General features: G+C 44.5%; 1 protein-coding gene across 1 annotated transcript in view; it reads right to left on the bottom strand.

Moving 5' to 3' along the window:
* METTL4 (methyltransferase 4, N6-adenosine) overlaps positions 1–15,900 on the bottom strand; it is a 245,271-nt gene that overhangs the window by 128,580 nt on the left and 100,791 nt on the right. The window contains exon 3 of the mRNA XM_086965603.1: positions 3,822–4,194. Coding sequence (XP_086821729.1) covers positions 3,822–4,194 — 373 coding nt within the window. The remainder of the gene's footprint in view (positions 1–3,821; positions 4,195–15,900) is intronic.

The following is a 15,900-nucleotide window of genomic DNA, read 5'->3' as shown; positions in this document are numbered from 1 at the left end:
GCAGTGGACGTTTCATAAACCTAAAAGCATGCAGCCACTGAACACCGCTACTAGGACAAAGTCTTCCTGAGTTTATCCTCAGTATAGTGTGTATATGTCAGAGCACAAAGGCAAGTGGGGGAGGAATGAACTTTGTGCCTGGACGATCTGTCTCTTAATCTTTGATCATATCCCAGTCTCCTATACACACAGCGGCGTAGCTAGGGGGAGGGCGGTGGGGGAGGACCGCCCCAGGCGGCACCATTTAGGGGTGGCGGTCGCGTGGCACTAGTGGCCCGTTGCGACGGCCTTTATAATTTATTTGGGGACACACACTGACACTACTGTCAGTCATTACAGTAGTGTCAGTGTCCCCAAATAAATTATAAAGGCAGAGCAAGCAAGCCTCTAATTAACTGAATAGTGATCATTGCATGCCCGCCCTGACGTTTTAATTAATTAAATGGAGTGCATGTCCGGCGGACCCCCGGCGGCCTCTCTTGAGGCAGCCTCTTTATTAAATATGGTGCGTGTGCTGCACGCGCAGATGTCTCCGCAAGTGCGTGACTTCAGGGCGGGGTATGTGTCGACCAGACTACATTGCGCAGCAGCGCAATTAAAAGTGCGCGTGAGCGTGCCGCGACGGGACGAGTGAGGTGAGGCGAGGCATCCCACCAAGAGTGACTACTGTCTGAGAAAGAAAGCGTCACTGTGCGGAACCCCCGCCCGGCCATAATTATTACTAGCCCCTGCTGCCTGACTAGCCAGCCTTGCCCTGTCTTCGGCTGCCTGCTCGTGCCTGCCTCTGAAGCAGCAGTCCGCCCAGGCCTCAGGTGAGTCTGTGTGTTCTTTTTCAGTTCACCTGTTTATTCCTGTCAGGATTGTGTTATTTGTATTCAGTGTGCCTGCATCTCACTGTACAGATTTAATCCACTATCTCCTCTTAAATGTTTATTATATATAAATGTATTTGTTTATAACTACTAAACAAGTCATACATAAAGTATGCGAAGGGTAACGTGTTATGTACTACCAATTCTGAGTTAGGGAATAGTCCTCATGACACGTTTGAGGCTTTGCTTCTTGTAAATCACTTCCCCTCCCATCCAGAACATTGCTGACAAATAATAGATTACACTTACTGCCCATAGATAGATCGATAGTTAGATAGATAGAAAGATAGATATATTGAGTTTACTCGTTTTCTTTCATGCAATTGAAAAGCTTTCTATTAACTAATAGATCCAGAAGCTAAAATGAAGCCAGTTAATTGGGGGGACCATGATATTTGGTCATTTAATGTCAGCTGTAGATGATGGATCCCCAAACAGTGTCATATATGTGCATGTTTGTATTGTGCTGAGGGGATTACCAGGTATTCGTTCACGCAGCTCTCTGATAGATGTCACATGCGTTTTTTCTGAGTCCCCAGATAGATCATGCAGTCTGTGTTTTCTCCTTTGTACTGCCGGTCACCAGTGTATTCAACTATGTAGCCTTGGACCGTGTCATGTATGTGCATGTAACTTGCATGATCGAGGTAACTATTAGTGGCGATACTACGTGTCTCTCTGACCTCTTTCAAGTGCTCGCCGTCCTTTTTCCCAGCCCCCCCCCCCCCCAGGGGCAGCAATCTGAGGGATAGCCCCGGGCGCCACAAGCTCTAGCTACGCCTCTGTATACACATGCCATGACACCCTCTCATTCGCTGACCAAAGCCATTGTTAGTTTGGCTAGTTGCAGTCTTGTGCAGTGCCGTGAGACACATTGTGTTCCTTCTGGCACTGTGTACAAGAACAAACAGCAGCCTTGTTATAGTACATTCCAATGGCCTTATGTTTATAGGGGTTCACAGAAGAACATAGAGGGCCTGGCAAAGTACTCCGCAGGGCTATGCCTATGAAAGGCTGGTGGGACAGTGGCAGACCCAATTAGATGTAATGACATTTGAATGGCATTGAAATAGAACACAATATATCATTGGTGTGGCATCGTAGGGCTTGAATGTAAGTCTTCCGTAATGTACTACTGGCTAATGGCCATGTTGGAACTGTAAACTAATTAAAAACATTTTTTGATGAACACCAATGCTATGAAGACTGGTAAATCCAACAGGTCAACACTTCCCTTCTAATGACGAGACCTATTGCCTTTGCCAATGCTTGCGAATAATAATTTCTTTTTATCTATGCCATATCCCACAAATTTAGCCTAGGTGAGTTATTTGCTAAAACAGATTCCTAATTTCAGTGCCCGTATTTCAAATTAGTAGAATATGACAATACATTAGTTCACATTTGTAGCGAACAGTAGGGCCAATAGGAAGGCATATTTGTATATGAAAATCAGTGATACTTTTCTCTACTTGAGGATCTTTTTGGATTTAAAATTGGCAATAATAAATAGCCTTGACTACTTACGGGAGCATCAAAGTTACATTTCACATGCCTTTTAATATAATGGAAGGTGTGCAGAGTTCAACTAAAATCCTTTGCTCCAAATGCGAAAATACAGCTAACGATATATATGCCAGTAGTCAAATATCCAAAACATTTAATAATTGTTATGGATTCACAAAATTTCCCCTTTGAGTGTAGTGCATTTAGGAGGGGGTTGGGCCCCAAATCCTTGATCAAAAAGTGACCGCTTTCAATATAGGAAGAGACGGTAAAATTTTGGCATTCCATAGGTTTGTGATCAGGTTGGCAAATTCTATTGTTATTTCGATTGTTCTTCTCTATTTGGACATAAATGTACTTCAGCATTTTACCAACGGTTTTCTTGAGAGGGAGAAACTCAATAAGCCTGAGGCGGGTAATACTTTGGAATATTTCCTTAGTGCCCCTTCAAGAATTCTGGATTTTTGTCAATTCATGGAAAATTGTGTTATAAATTGCACCATTTGACCCTGGTTTTTTTCAAACATTTCTCGTGGAGACACCCTCTCACACCCAAACCTTTTTATGGAAAGCCAGGCTCACTCTGGAAAATTTGAGGAAGCATTTAAGTCTCACTACTTTCAAAGTTCAACTGCCGCCATTGTGTGATGCTAAACCCCATGGAGACTGAATGCCAACAATGGCAAACATTTTCCGATTCTGTCATTGCTCTCCAACTTAAATCTAATGGCTTCATGCCCCAACTGACAAAACAGGCCTAATCCTTCGGATGCACCATCAACTCAAACCTATCACTCAAAGAACACATTTCCAAGATCCCAAAACAACCTGGTTCCAGCTCTCCTGAAAACAGTGAAACATTATTTCCCAGGAGAAGAAATCAGAATAACTCTTTGGGCCCTGTGGTCCTCTCCCACCTAGATGGATCCAATGTCGCGCTCAACAGCATCAAGGAGACCACTCTTCTTCTCTGAAAGGCATTCTTCATGTAGAAGAATGTCTCAAAGGGCTGAAGAAAACTGACGCCATAACCTTTGCATTAAAAGATCTACACTGACTCCTCCTGCAAGCATGGATCATCTTCAACATCAGCTGTTTCACTTACAAGGGGCTCTATACCTGTTTACATACCCAACAATGGTCAATGCCACACGAGGAAATCAATAGATTAGAGACTAACCTCTACAAGAAGGAGGAAACAAGCCTTCTCATTCTGTGCCTTAAGGATCAGCTATTCTTTTAATTCAGGAACTAACTGAAAACTTCACGGAACACTACCACAGATAGGCTGACTTCTCACCCCTTTAACCAGGTCTTACGCTAGCCATCTAGGTTTGTGCTTCCGAAATACCAAAACACATATACACCTTATGAGCATCCAACATTGATCACAACTTTATGATGTTTGGACAAATTTCTGTACATTGCCACAATAATACTTACAATTTAGAAGCGGCTGCATGCAGGAAATATCAGATAATAGGAAACTGCATTTTGGTGGCAGCAGATATTTCTGTCCCATCAGTCGTATGATCCTGGCGCAGTCCGTACTATTTTCCATCATGTGTGAAAGCAGGTCCAGCTCTGCCTTCGAGGGTGCTTCCTCATTTGGCGCTAGTATGAGGCGTCCATGACATTCGTTCTCTGAAGTTAGTTGTTTTGCCATTTCGCACAGTTCTGTTAGCCTGCAGCTCCCAACCTGACCCGCAGGATCCCTTGGCTGATGCTTCTCTGATCCAGGAAGTGGGTCAAGGAAACCCTTCTTAAGTCCTTCTTCTATCAATGTTTTCGATCCTTCTGAAATCAGTGCACTGATCTTTAGTAAGTTAGTGGAGCAGGATAAAAAATAAAATAAAGATTTAACTTGTTCAATCAGTGTTTGTAGGCATGAAAACATTGTTTAATCCTGAGGTACAAGTTAAATTCAAACTATGTACAGGCTGTTTTCCTCATCATACTGTGATTAAGACAAGTATTAGATAAGAAAAGTGTGTGCTATATACGTTGCGTTGCATGCTGGGAATATAGGACATGATTTATATAGTCATTTTAAATAAAAATACAAAATCTAGTATGTAGTTTGTCTGCAATAGGTTGCGTAGATGTCAACATTTTAGGAGACTCACTAAATGTCCAGTACTCCTGGAAATCTACAACCGTTGCTTCTCCTCTTCCATACTTAACCAGGCTCCTTGTCCACTACATATACTGTCTCCTGACTAATGATGAATAGTTTGTACTTTAGCATATTTACTAATTTCTTTGCCTTTGGAGAAACCCCTTCTTCTACACAACCCATTTAAATTTGAAGTTATTACTTTTCCTTTCCCACCATTGTTATAGCTGATCAAACATTTTTTGGAAGTAACTTTACAAATGTGACCAGAATAGGATTGGTCATGTAAAATGTTACATAGGCAAGCGTTTGTAAGTTTTGCATGCTGTCTGCATAGAAACTCTACCACTTTCATTGCCTAATCCTAACCACCTTTCGATGGAAAATGTACCATATTGGTTGATTTCCGAAGTTATAAATTCACTTTATCATCCCAAAATTCCACTTACAATGATGAGTCCGTGAGTCAGGATTTTGTTTTAATTTAGAGTCCTAAATGCCTTTTTGAGTCCCCAAGAAGAACTTAGCTAGCAACACAATATTGAATGGAGCTATACAGGAGAACTGACTTTTGCGAATGGTGTATTTCTGCATATGGTACATGCATGTCAAGTGCTCCCTGAATGATTTAGATGACACATAAAACAATGAGTTGTGAATATTTTTATCAAGCATCAATAATTAATTTTGTTATGTTCGCGGTGCATTCTAAAGGCAAAAAAACTAAAACCACTCCTTTCCATAGAATCTTTACACATACAAAACAATTTCTACATACCTTTGTGGCTGGGAATGTAAAGTTCGGAGTACTGCACCTCAATGATCAATTATGTACAAATTTCTCAACAGGTTAGTTCTTGTGGCCTCACTGTGTAAGAAATTTGCAGTATGCCGTCCTTGCGTGCTGTCTGCGCGTGGACATTCCATTATGTTATTGCTCGCCCTACTCACGGGCTCGCGCCTAGCTTTGTGAGGTGACGGTTGGTTGGGGACAGTTGGGTGCGTTAGCGCTGTGCTTGCACGCATGGCTGAGGGCTGTCTGTGGGTTTTCAGCGTACAAACGGAATAAAGACTGTTTACCTCATCATACGTATCCTGTCTTCATTACATGGTTCATGGTGACAAGCTGGACGACAAGCTGATAAAACATAGAATCCACGTACAGCTGCTTACCCTCATTCGGAAGTACAAGGTGGATGTACTTGATTTATAAGGTACTCGCGGTACCTACAATGATACACGACATGGTCCGCTAATACAGAATTCAGACGAGAGGTCGGAAGCAGTTCTTCACCACCCACACCCGACACATGACGACACCAGGAAGAAAACTTGGAATGCTTAAAGAATCTGTGGTGTGGAGGAAGAGGTGGAGTCCTGCAGTGCGTAAGTTCCCAGCTACAACCGCTCCTTCCTGAATTCCTGACTTGGCTCTGCCTGGTAGGGGCGGAACAGGAGGCGGAAAAGACTGAAGCTTTTCATAAAAGGGGCGGAAGAGAAGCACATGCAGAGGCGGGACACCATTCCTTGTTGAGGTATTCTTTTTTTGATATTCTTTACCTGAGACGGGGCCCACGGCTCCAACTCCACCCCGCGAGGCGGATTCTCTCAACGTTCTCTCGGAATTCACAGCCCCTGAGGAAGAGTTTAAGACGACCTCTCAGCCCAGTGAGGTGGAAAATCTTTCCTTCATTGCGTCCTCTCAGGAGAGTTTGGATCAAACTTTTAGTGAGCAATTGGTACGTGACCAATTCATAAGCCATTGCACAGATAGAACCATTATCTTATTGTCTTATAGTCTTTAGGGAATCCTACCCTTGAAGAGTCTATTCGTATTGCTAAGGGCATTGAAACTGCTCAAGTCTCAGTGAAGGAATTCGAAAACAAAACAGTGGAAGTTGTCGATCCAGTACGCATTTACCCCGTAAAAACATAGTCTGCCAGTCTTGTGGCAAAGTAGGCCATTTTGCTAAGGTATGTCAGGGGCATAAAAAAGAAAATGTCAGAGTAGGGTATGTCAAAGACACTAGTGACCTTGAGAATGAAGACCCCTTGTCTGAGATGAAAGACATGATACTAGTCGTCAGGGAGAGTGAAATTAGAACTGGCGATCCTTCCGATTGTGTAGATCTTTATGCTAACATACTTGTAGGGGAAGAGAAATTGCGACTTCGCGTAGACTCTGGTTCATCGTATCAGCATAGATATCTAAATCGCTATTCACTGTCAATTGGGGTGAAAGACCGTTGTTGCCTCGTGATCGTTCTCCTGTGTTCTACGAAGGGCATAAATTCGATCTCCAAGGATATTTCAAAGATGTCATGAAATTTAAAGGCAGACGCATCAAAGGGAAAATGTACGTAGCTATCCAAGGTTTGAATATACCAGGGTGGTTTCACCAAGGTTTGTTCGACGTGATGTTGTGCCCAGGGGCCAAAGAACAGGTTTTAGCCATACGTGATTCCTCTCAGGTTGAGAAGCTTTTGAATAACAATCCAAAGTCTTCTCTGGTGATCTTGGAAAATTAAAGGCTTCAAGCACAAGATTAAAGTAAAAGAAGGTGCCTACCTGTTAACCACAAGTTAAGGAGCTTGCATTTCAGCATCAGGAGAAGACCTTGAGAAAGAACTTACAGCATTATGGAACAGAGGAGTAATCAAACCTGTTGAAGCGTCAAACTGGTTGTCTCCACTTGTCGCAGCGCGCAAAAAGACCAATAAACTCAGAATTTGCAAAGACTTGAGCAGCCTAAATAAAGAGTTATGGGTAGACTCACACCCACTACACAATATCACTGAAATGTTGGCCATGGTTGCGGGGGCAAAGTTCTTCAGCAAACTTGACCTCGCTTCTGCATACCATCAAGTTGAGCTTGACAGAGATTCACACCATCTCACTGCGTTTAATTCTCCATCCGGCATGTTCCAGTTCTGTCACATGCTATTGGGACTGGAAACAGCAGCATTGGTTTTTCAGTGCCTCATGCTTACTCTACTCAGTGGCATTAAAAATGTTGCCATTTTTCAAGATGATGTTCTTATACATGCCATCGACAAAACTACACATGATGAAACCTTACACCAAGTTTTGTCCATTTTCCAAGAGCAGGGGATTGTTCTCAAACGTGAAAAATTTGAGTTCCCTAAAAATGTGGTAGAATAACTAGGTCACACAATCTTGGGTGCAGGTGTCACACCAAGACCAGGGTTGGCTCAAGCCATCTTAGATGCATCTCCACCCATTGACAAAACTGGTGCCACATCCTTCTTAGGTTCAAGTGAATTCTATTCACATTTTATACCTGAATACACCACGAAAGTACGTCCTATCTACAACTTGCTAAAGCATGAGACTGCTTTTGCATGGGATGATGAGTGTAAAAATGCGTTTGAATGCTTAGTAAGGTTAAAGCTTTGAAACCGTTTGACCCAGCAGTACCTTGTATACTAACTGCCAATGCCAGTTGTTATGGTCTTGGTCCAGTCTTAAACCAGCACATAGGCACTCAAGAACGCACCATAGGATTCGCATTGAGAGTACTAAGCGACATAGAAACACACTACTCTGTCATTGAAAAAGAATTACTGGCATGTTGGTGGGCCATTGAAAATTCAAATGTTACCTATGGGGTAGGAAATTCACTCTACAGACCGACCACAAACCCTTGGTAGCCATTCTAGGTAACACAAATTACAGCAACAGTACACCATGTATAGCTAGACTTGCTTCCAAACTCCTCCAATTCCAATGTAATATAGTACACATTCTTGGAGGGAAAAATGTGCGTGCTGATGCTCTTTCATGTTTGCCTGCAGTTTCTAACATGACAGAGTGTATTGACAGACCCAACAGCGATGAGGAACTCGAAGATTGTCTAGTTGCTGCAATTGAATTACAACTCACTTGTTCTATATGTGAAAATGATTGGAAAATTGCTATGCATAATGATGAAACTTTGGAATGTGTCCAGAAATACATTGCTGAGGGTTGGCCTAGAGAGAAAAATGTAAATGTTGATGTCCAACCATATGTGAAGAATTATCTGTAGAAGATGACCTTGTCTTCAGGCGAGAAACAAGAGTTCCCCCAATGACCTCAAGAATACTCTCTTGTCTAAAGCCCATGAAGGACATCTGGGTGCTACTCTCACAAAACGACAAGTACGTGAATATTTCTTGAGGCCCCAAATGGACCAAGACATTGACGTCATGATTGTCCAATTTTTGCTAGCAGTGACAAAACTCTACCCAGGTGAGTATGGTAAAATTGAGCTAGTGGTCCCGCGCGCTCTATCACAGTTATTGAGTGACCCCACTTACTTAATGTTGTTACTCTACTAACTAATGTTGGACCTAATGTTGAGGAGGGTGTTCATCGCAAGATTATGGGCTAGGAGCGGAACTGCCAGAGGTAATTTTGAGGTGATATACAATTTGGGGTGTCTGAATTTTGAGGTTCGGAGTTTTGCTCCCAAAAAAGCAATCTTGAAAAAGGTCGCCACTAAGTTCAGAAGGCAGACATCATTATTGCCAGAGGGAGGACATTTCCGCCAACGGGGAATAATACTAAAATGAAAAAACGCGGTGGTCATAAACTGCTATTTCTTTACCATGCGTAAGATTGAGCACAGAACAGCCACTTTAAAAGTACAAGTAACTATGAAATGTGCCCCACAAAACCGACAAGAAAAGAGCACAGTATTCATGGACCTTAGATTTCAGAGTGAAAAGATACATTTAAAGGGAAGGCAAAAGGAATGTTTTTGCCTCTTCAAATATAAACCAAAGCATCACATTGCTGACCACTCATTCCATGTGCCAGAGAGGCTGGGACAAATCGACCAAACCATCTCTCAACTGAAGGGACAGTCAGACATTAATATAGTGAAATAAAGTGCCTCCATGCTCAGTCAATAACTATAAGAGTGGGGAACCTGCCTCCTCCTTGGTTTATGGAATCTTGAAAAGTAGACATCACTCAATCTGTGGTTCCTAGCTATTGGCCAGTTCTGTGTGCCACCAAGTGAGCAGCCACAAGTAGGGTAAGGCACAGGCGTAGGCACCCACAGAGTTCCCTCTGCCAACTATGCTGTGAGTGTATGTGGGAATATGGAGGGGAAAAAGTAACGGTCTGACAAGTGCGGTTACAATTACATCTCAATTTGGACAGATTCAGGACCTGTTTTAGGGGGAAAAGACATACAACATAAACACTAGGCGGATTTTGTATGCATTTTATTACCTGGAGGGTGTAGAGAGCAAAGAAAAATAGAAACGTAAAAGGAAAAAAGGCTATATCTGATTTACATTTTGATTCATTATAGTAACTTGAATATTGAAAATCTTTTAAAGAGTTACTATCGGCAGGATGATTCATAGAAATGAGGAACAACCAGATAACCACACACATAGCAGAGCCACAGGGGAAAGTACGGACACTGATTGATGAGCAGCACAGTTTGTTTATAGAGAGCTAAGCAGTGCATCGGTTTATGTGCACTTGCTATACTGTATGAGAGGACTGTTTGATGCCTCTGTATCCTGCAACTGCAATGTTTACGTGGATATTCTGTTAAACCTCTATAAAAAAAAAATCAAAAAGAGTTACTATGTGTCCCCTTCTGGAGTGAGAACTTTGCCCAATTCCAAAAGGTGTGATGAGAAAGGTGGATGAGAAGATAATTCAATGCCAGGACCCGTAAGCGAGGATTATGCTTGTCCTTTCTTCGTTTTTAGGTCGAGCAGACCTAAAAAGCATGCGAAGCTTGCTTTGTGTCTGCGAAGACATCTTTTGCTGGCGTGTCTGGGGGAATGTGAGACGGCGATCTCCCACGCGCTTTTCCCTTCCAGATTTCACAGCGGGAGCGTGCCTCTGACGCGCTTGCGCAGAGTAACTCACAGCCAGCCCCTGCTCACACAGACACAGCCAGCCCCCACCCCTCTGCATGCACGCACACACACACACACACACACAGGCGCGCGTATGCACACACATCCCCACATATACATACGCACAGCTAACAGTCACACAGACGCACAGCTACACACGCGCACACACACAGCTACACCCACACACGCGCACACACCCCTACTCACCAGGCTCTTTTCTCGCAGTGCTGCTTCGGGATGTTCTGTAAGTTGAAGAACCTTCCTCACACAGTTATGCCTTGCCTTCTCTCTCCCGGGAACCCCATCACTTCCGGAATCCCTGCTTTCTTCTGAGCTCCCTCTGCCTCCAAGGTGCCGCGCTCCGGAGCTACGTCACCGTTAGCCTGCTACAGAGGCGGGGAATCTCCCGGAACTTCGCAGGCTCCTGCCTATCAAAGTAGAGCCCGCCTCTCTCGTCTGCGTTCCACGCCTCGTTATTAGTCAGTGCTTTTGTTTCTCTGAGGCCGGTGATGTCTGCTACCCCTTGTCCTGCATTTGTGCTCATCAGCACTGCCCTGTGTGTGTTCAAACACTGCTCCTTGCCCTCTGTGTGCTGAGCAGCTCTGCTCCGTGCCCTACCCTGCATGTGCCAAGAAGCACGGTTCATTGTCTACAAGTGCCGGCACTGCAATATGCCTGGGGTGATGAACATCAAGGCTGCTGTGTTATGATTCCTCGTGGCGCATCCTTCTTTTATCGCTCTACACTTCCGGTCATCTCGTTCTTGTTTTTTATCCCTCCTTTCTCCATTTGTCATTGCTTTATTTCTCCTTCTGAGTCCCATTTGTGCCTTGCCCTCTTTATTGCTGTTTGTGCTCAGAACGGCTCATGTATATCCTCAGTACCACCGCCCCGTGTGTATTTCGCTGCACCGCTCAGGCTTCCTTGTGTGCTTGGCAGCATTGTCCTATGTGCCGTGTGTGCTCAGCCAGTGGCGTAACAACAGCCCCCGCAGCTCTTGTGGTGGTGAGGGGGCGAGCTCCAGGCCATCCACAAGGCCCCCACTGAGGCACTGTGAACTGTTGCACAGACTACTGGCTTAAATGGGTCGGGAGGGGAGGGGTGGGCAACATGTAAAGGGGCCCCCCTCAAGTTTTGCTGCATAACTGTGCTCCGCAGCACTGCTCGTTTATGTGCGTGCTCAGCAGGACAGTTGGGCTGTGCATTCTCAGCAGCACTGCTCCCTACCTAGGTGTTTGTTTTCAGCAGCCTTGCCCCCTACCCTGTGGTTTCTCAGCGGCGCTGCTCCCTGCCCTTTGCGTTCTCAGCAACACTGTTCCATATCTTAATGGATTTCAGCAACACTGCCCCTGTGTGTGCCCAGCAGCACTATATTGTACCTTCCGTGTGCTCAGCGGCATCGGCTCACGGAGAGTTTGCGTTCCCAAGTATTGCTTTACATGTTGTACATGCATCTTTCATGCTTACCACATGGGGTGTGGTTAAACCATCAGTGGCCTCTTACGTGTGCAGCGGCTTTCTGGGTTTATAACCAGTTCTCCGGAGTCCGGAGTGCTTCAAAGTTTAAATAATATCTTGACAAGACAGCAGCACATCGGAGCTAGGTGATGTGTTTAAACTGCTAATGAGGTGAGCTGGCGAAAATAGGCTTACAGTTGGAGGACACAATTGGCAAATCACATTTTTTCCCTTGGAGCCTTCTATCGCGATTAAAGAACACATTTATTTTGACAATCCTGAACCTACCACAACAAGACATGTCACATTTGTGTAACTTCAGTTTTATTTTCAAGTGTATCTCTTTACATTACTGTCCGTTTTGCCTTGGACTCCTAATGCGCTTTTGACAAACGCTCGTTTTTATGTTTACACACCTGACTTTTTGATTTAAGATTTTCTCCTTCTTCAAAGAGCCCGATTTCTTTTAATACAGATTTAGTGTGACCCCTAAATTCTCTCCTGAAGTAATGCTTAATACGAAATTTCTATCTTTGACTTTTCACAATGTTTTTCTTAAGGATTATGCTTGTTTCCATTTTTGGTATGCTCGCTGTTATTTTACCACTATCTTTCCCCTAATGTGCCATTTTTTTTTATTCTTTCACCATAATCCATACTTTATTGTTTAGAGCTCGCATTTGCAAGAGTTTAAGCTATGGTTATTGTAAATGACAATGCCTTTTAGTTATCTGTTTTAAAAACAACAAATAAATAAAATACACTGTCATTTACAGTGCCAACAGCTCAAACTTTTGTAAATGCGAGACCTATTGCATTGCAAATGCTTGTTACAGCAGTCATGTTAATCAGTAAACATCAAACCACAAACAAGTCTTCATTTCCCATGAACTGTAGGGAAGAAAATGAAGTCCATCAAGTACAGGCCAATATCCAATCAGGGATCGCTGCCTAGTATAATCCGTCCTGTCCCCTGTCATTTGCCCTCTTTTTAGGTCTCGGCCTGACATAAGCAGCGCATGTGCTGCTCTCGTCATACAAGCCTTCTTGGAATCAATACTATTCCAGAAGCCATGTCCCAGCTCCGCCTTCAGTTTTGATTTGTGCAAGTTGTTTGGCGACACAAATTATGCTAAAGGCAGTGCAATGATTGCACCGTAGACATGTCAATCCCTCCTTGTTGCCACCCTGTCTCCTTTTAGCCACACCTAGCGGGATTGGATCTCCTACCGCAGCATGATACTGTGGCCTTTAATTACTCGGTAAGCACTTTTTGTTTCCCCTTCCCTCCGTCTCTCACAGGGACATGGCTTCGTTGTATACCCCACTCCGTGTTGTTCCCACGGTTCTTAATTTCTTTACTTTGCTTTAATATCTTCTGAGCTCCTCACCTTCCGAAAAACTCTCAAAACCTGGTTATTCAGCAAAACCTCTGTTTAAAACCAAAACCTAGCCTCCCTCTTCCTACCCCTCCGGATTAGCTCAAGTTCCCTACAGCGCTGGGACGCCCCTGGGTAGCCAACGCGCTCTACAAATCCTCATTCCATTCCATTCCATTCCAGCTGTAGGCGCTGTTTTTATGTTACTTTATCACTGCTATTTAATATATTTTGAATTTGCGCTATGCTGCTGGCGCAGTTTATTTTTATTCTGCATCCGTGGCGCCACAAAGGTGTAGTCTGAGCTCTAGGCGCTTGATCTTTATACCTAAAGTCTGGCCCTAGATGTATGTTGTACCCCCTCCGTCAATGGTTCGAAAATGCAGCACCCCTTCCCACGCCGCCGACCCCCACACCCCACTGTCCTGTCCTTCCACTTTCCTGCTCCTTTCAGTTACTAACAAAGCGCTTCTTTGATGTTTTTGTGACTTTAGGCGCTTTCAGAAATCTGTCCGTGCGGCCAACGGAGGCGGAGCAAGTACAAAGAGAATAGATGGGGGCGTCCAGGGGCTACACAGAGGAAAACAGTATTAATTACCAGCCACGGGGTATCAAGGATTAGAAGCAAATCAAATAAATACGAACATTACACCTACAACAAGCCAGGACTATTAGCTTTGCCAATGGTTGTTAGTTCCATGAGATAAAATAGCAAAAACTATGGCTTTGTTGTATACCCCCGTGTTCTTCCCACGTTTCTATATTTCTTTACTTTGCTTTCATTTACTCTGAGCTCTAGGCACTGTTTTTATGTTGACTAACAACAAGCGACTTGGCTGTTCCTAAAGGAGAGAAGAAGGGAAAGGTGCGTCACAGGAAGGGTAGGGGTAGTGCTCAGTGGAGGGCTACCCTGGGTATCCAATTTGTTGGATTTAATGGCCTCGCACACCCTTGCGAGTGTCATGCTTCATCATAGGCGTTTGCTCCTCGTTGGGCAGGCGGTGCAATGCCCAAAGGGCTCACCTCAAAGAGGGGCTCTTTGGCGGAGATCTTTTATCCAACTGCCTATGGGTGAAGTGAGAGTGAGGGGCCAGGAAGGAAGGGATAGTGTAGATAAGTGGATTTAAAATGTGGCACAAGGTACCGGAGATCAATTTATTCTGGTGGTCCCCTGCCACAAGTAAAAACAGGTCACAGGAAGGAGGTCACGATATGTAATGTAGTCCTGGATCGTGACGTGGAATCCTAATTTTCTGCGATCACAGGCTACCCACTGTTTTTACTTGTGGCAGGGGACCACCAGAATAAATTGATCTCCGGTACCTTGTGCCACATTTTAAATCCACTTATCTACACTATCCCTTCCTTCCTGGCCCCTAACTCTCACTTCACCCATAGGCAGTTGGATAAAAGATCTCCGCCAAAGAGCCCCTCTTTGAGGTGAGCCCGTTGGGCATTGCACCGCCTGCCCAACGAGGAGCAAACGCCTATGATGAAGCATGACACTCGCAAGGGTGTGTGAGGCCATTAAATCCAACAAATTGGATACCCAGGGTAGCCCTCCACTGAGCACTACCCCTACCCTTCCTGTGACCGCACCTTTCCCTTCTTCTCTCCTTTAGGAACAGCCGAGTTACTTTTTGTTAGTCACTGTCCCTTGGGGCTCTGACTTTGGCTGGACCTTCCATTCTCTAATTTCCGTGAATGGTAATCTGAGCCCTTGGATCTTCACCTGATCCACCTCCTCCCCTTCTCTTGGCATATACTGTTTTTACGTTACCTTATCACTGCTATTTAATATATTTTGACTTTGCGCTATGCTGTCCGGGCTGTTTATTTTATTCAGCATCCGTGGCACCACAAAGGTATAGTCTGAGCTCTAGGAGCTTATACCTAAAGTCTGGCCCTAGACGTATGTCGTACCCCCCTCCCTAAACGGTTCGGAAATGCAGCATCGCCTTCCTGCGCCGTGGACTCCCACACCCCACTATCCAGTCCTATCACTTTCCTGCTTCTTTCAGTTGCTAACAAAGCGCCTCTTTGATGTTTTTGTGACTTTCAGAAGCCCGTCCGTGCAGTCAACGGAGGCGGAGCAAGTACAAAGAGAATAGCTGGGGGCGTCCAGGTGCTATGAAGAGGAAAATAGTATTATTTAACAGCCACACAGGTATCAAGGATTAGAAGAAAATCAAATAAATACGAACATTACACCTACAACAAGCCAGGACCATTGGCTTTGCCAATGGTTGTTAGTTCATAAGATAAATTAGCAACAACTATGGCTGCACCACCTCAGCACCAGCGCAGCACTAATGCAGGACCAGCATAGCACCAGCACAGTACAACCTCCTCATCAGTGCACCACCACTAGTGGAGCACCACCTCAGCACCATCTCAGCACCAGCACAACACCATCTCCGCATTATTGCATCACCACCACAGCACCACCTCAGCAGAAGTTCAGCACCAATGCAGCACCACTACAGCATCAGTGCAGCACAACCTCATTATGAATCAGCACCTCTGAGCACCAACTCAGCACCACCAAGCACCACCTCAGCTTGACTCCGCACCATAGCATAATTCAGCACCACCTCAGTATCACTCAGCATCACCTCTGCACCAGCACACCACCACCTCAGCATCACTCAGCACCACCTCAGTCTCCCTTCAGAATCTGG

Source organism: Lissotriton vulgaris, chromosome 4_1 (assembly GCF_964263255.1).
Source record: "Lissotriton vulgaris chromosome 4_1, aLisVul1.2, whole genome shotgun sequence".
Lineage (NCBI taxonomy): Eukaryota > Metazoa > Chordata > Amphibia > Caudata > Salamandridae > Lissotriton > Lissotriton vulgaris.
This window is presented reverse-complemented; position numbering and strand designations above follow the sequence as displayed.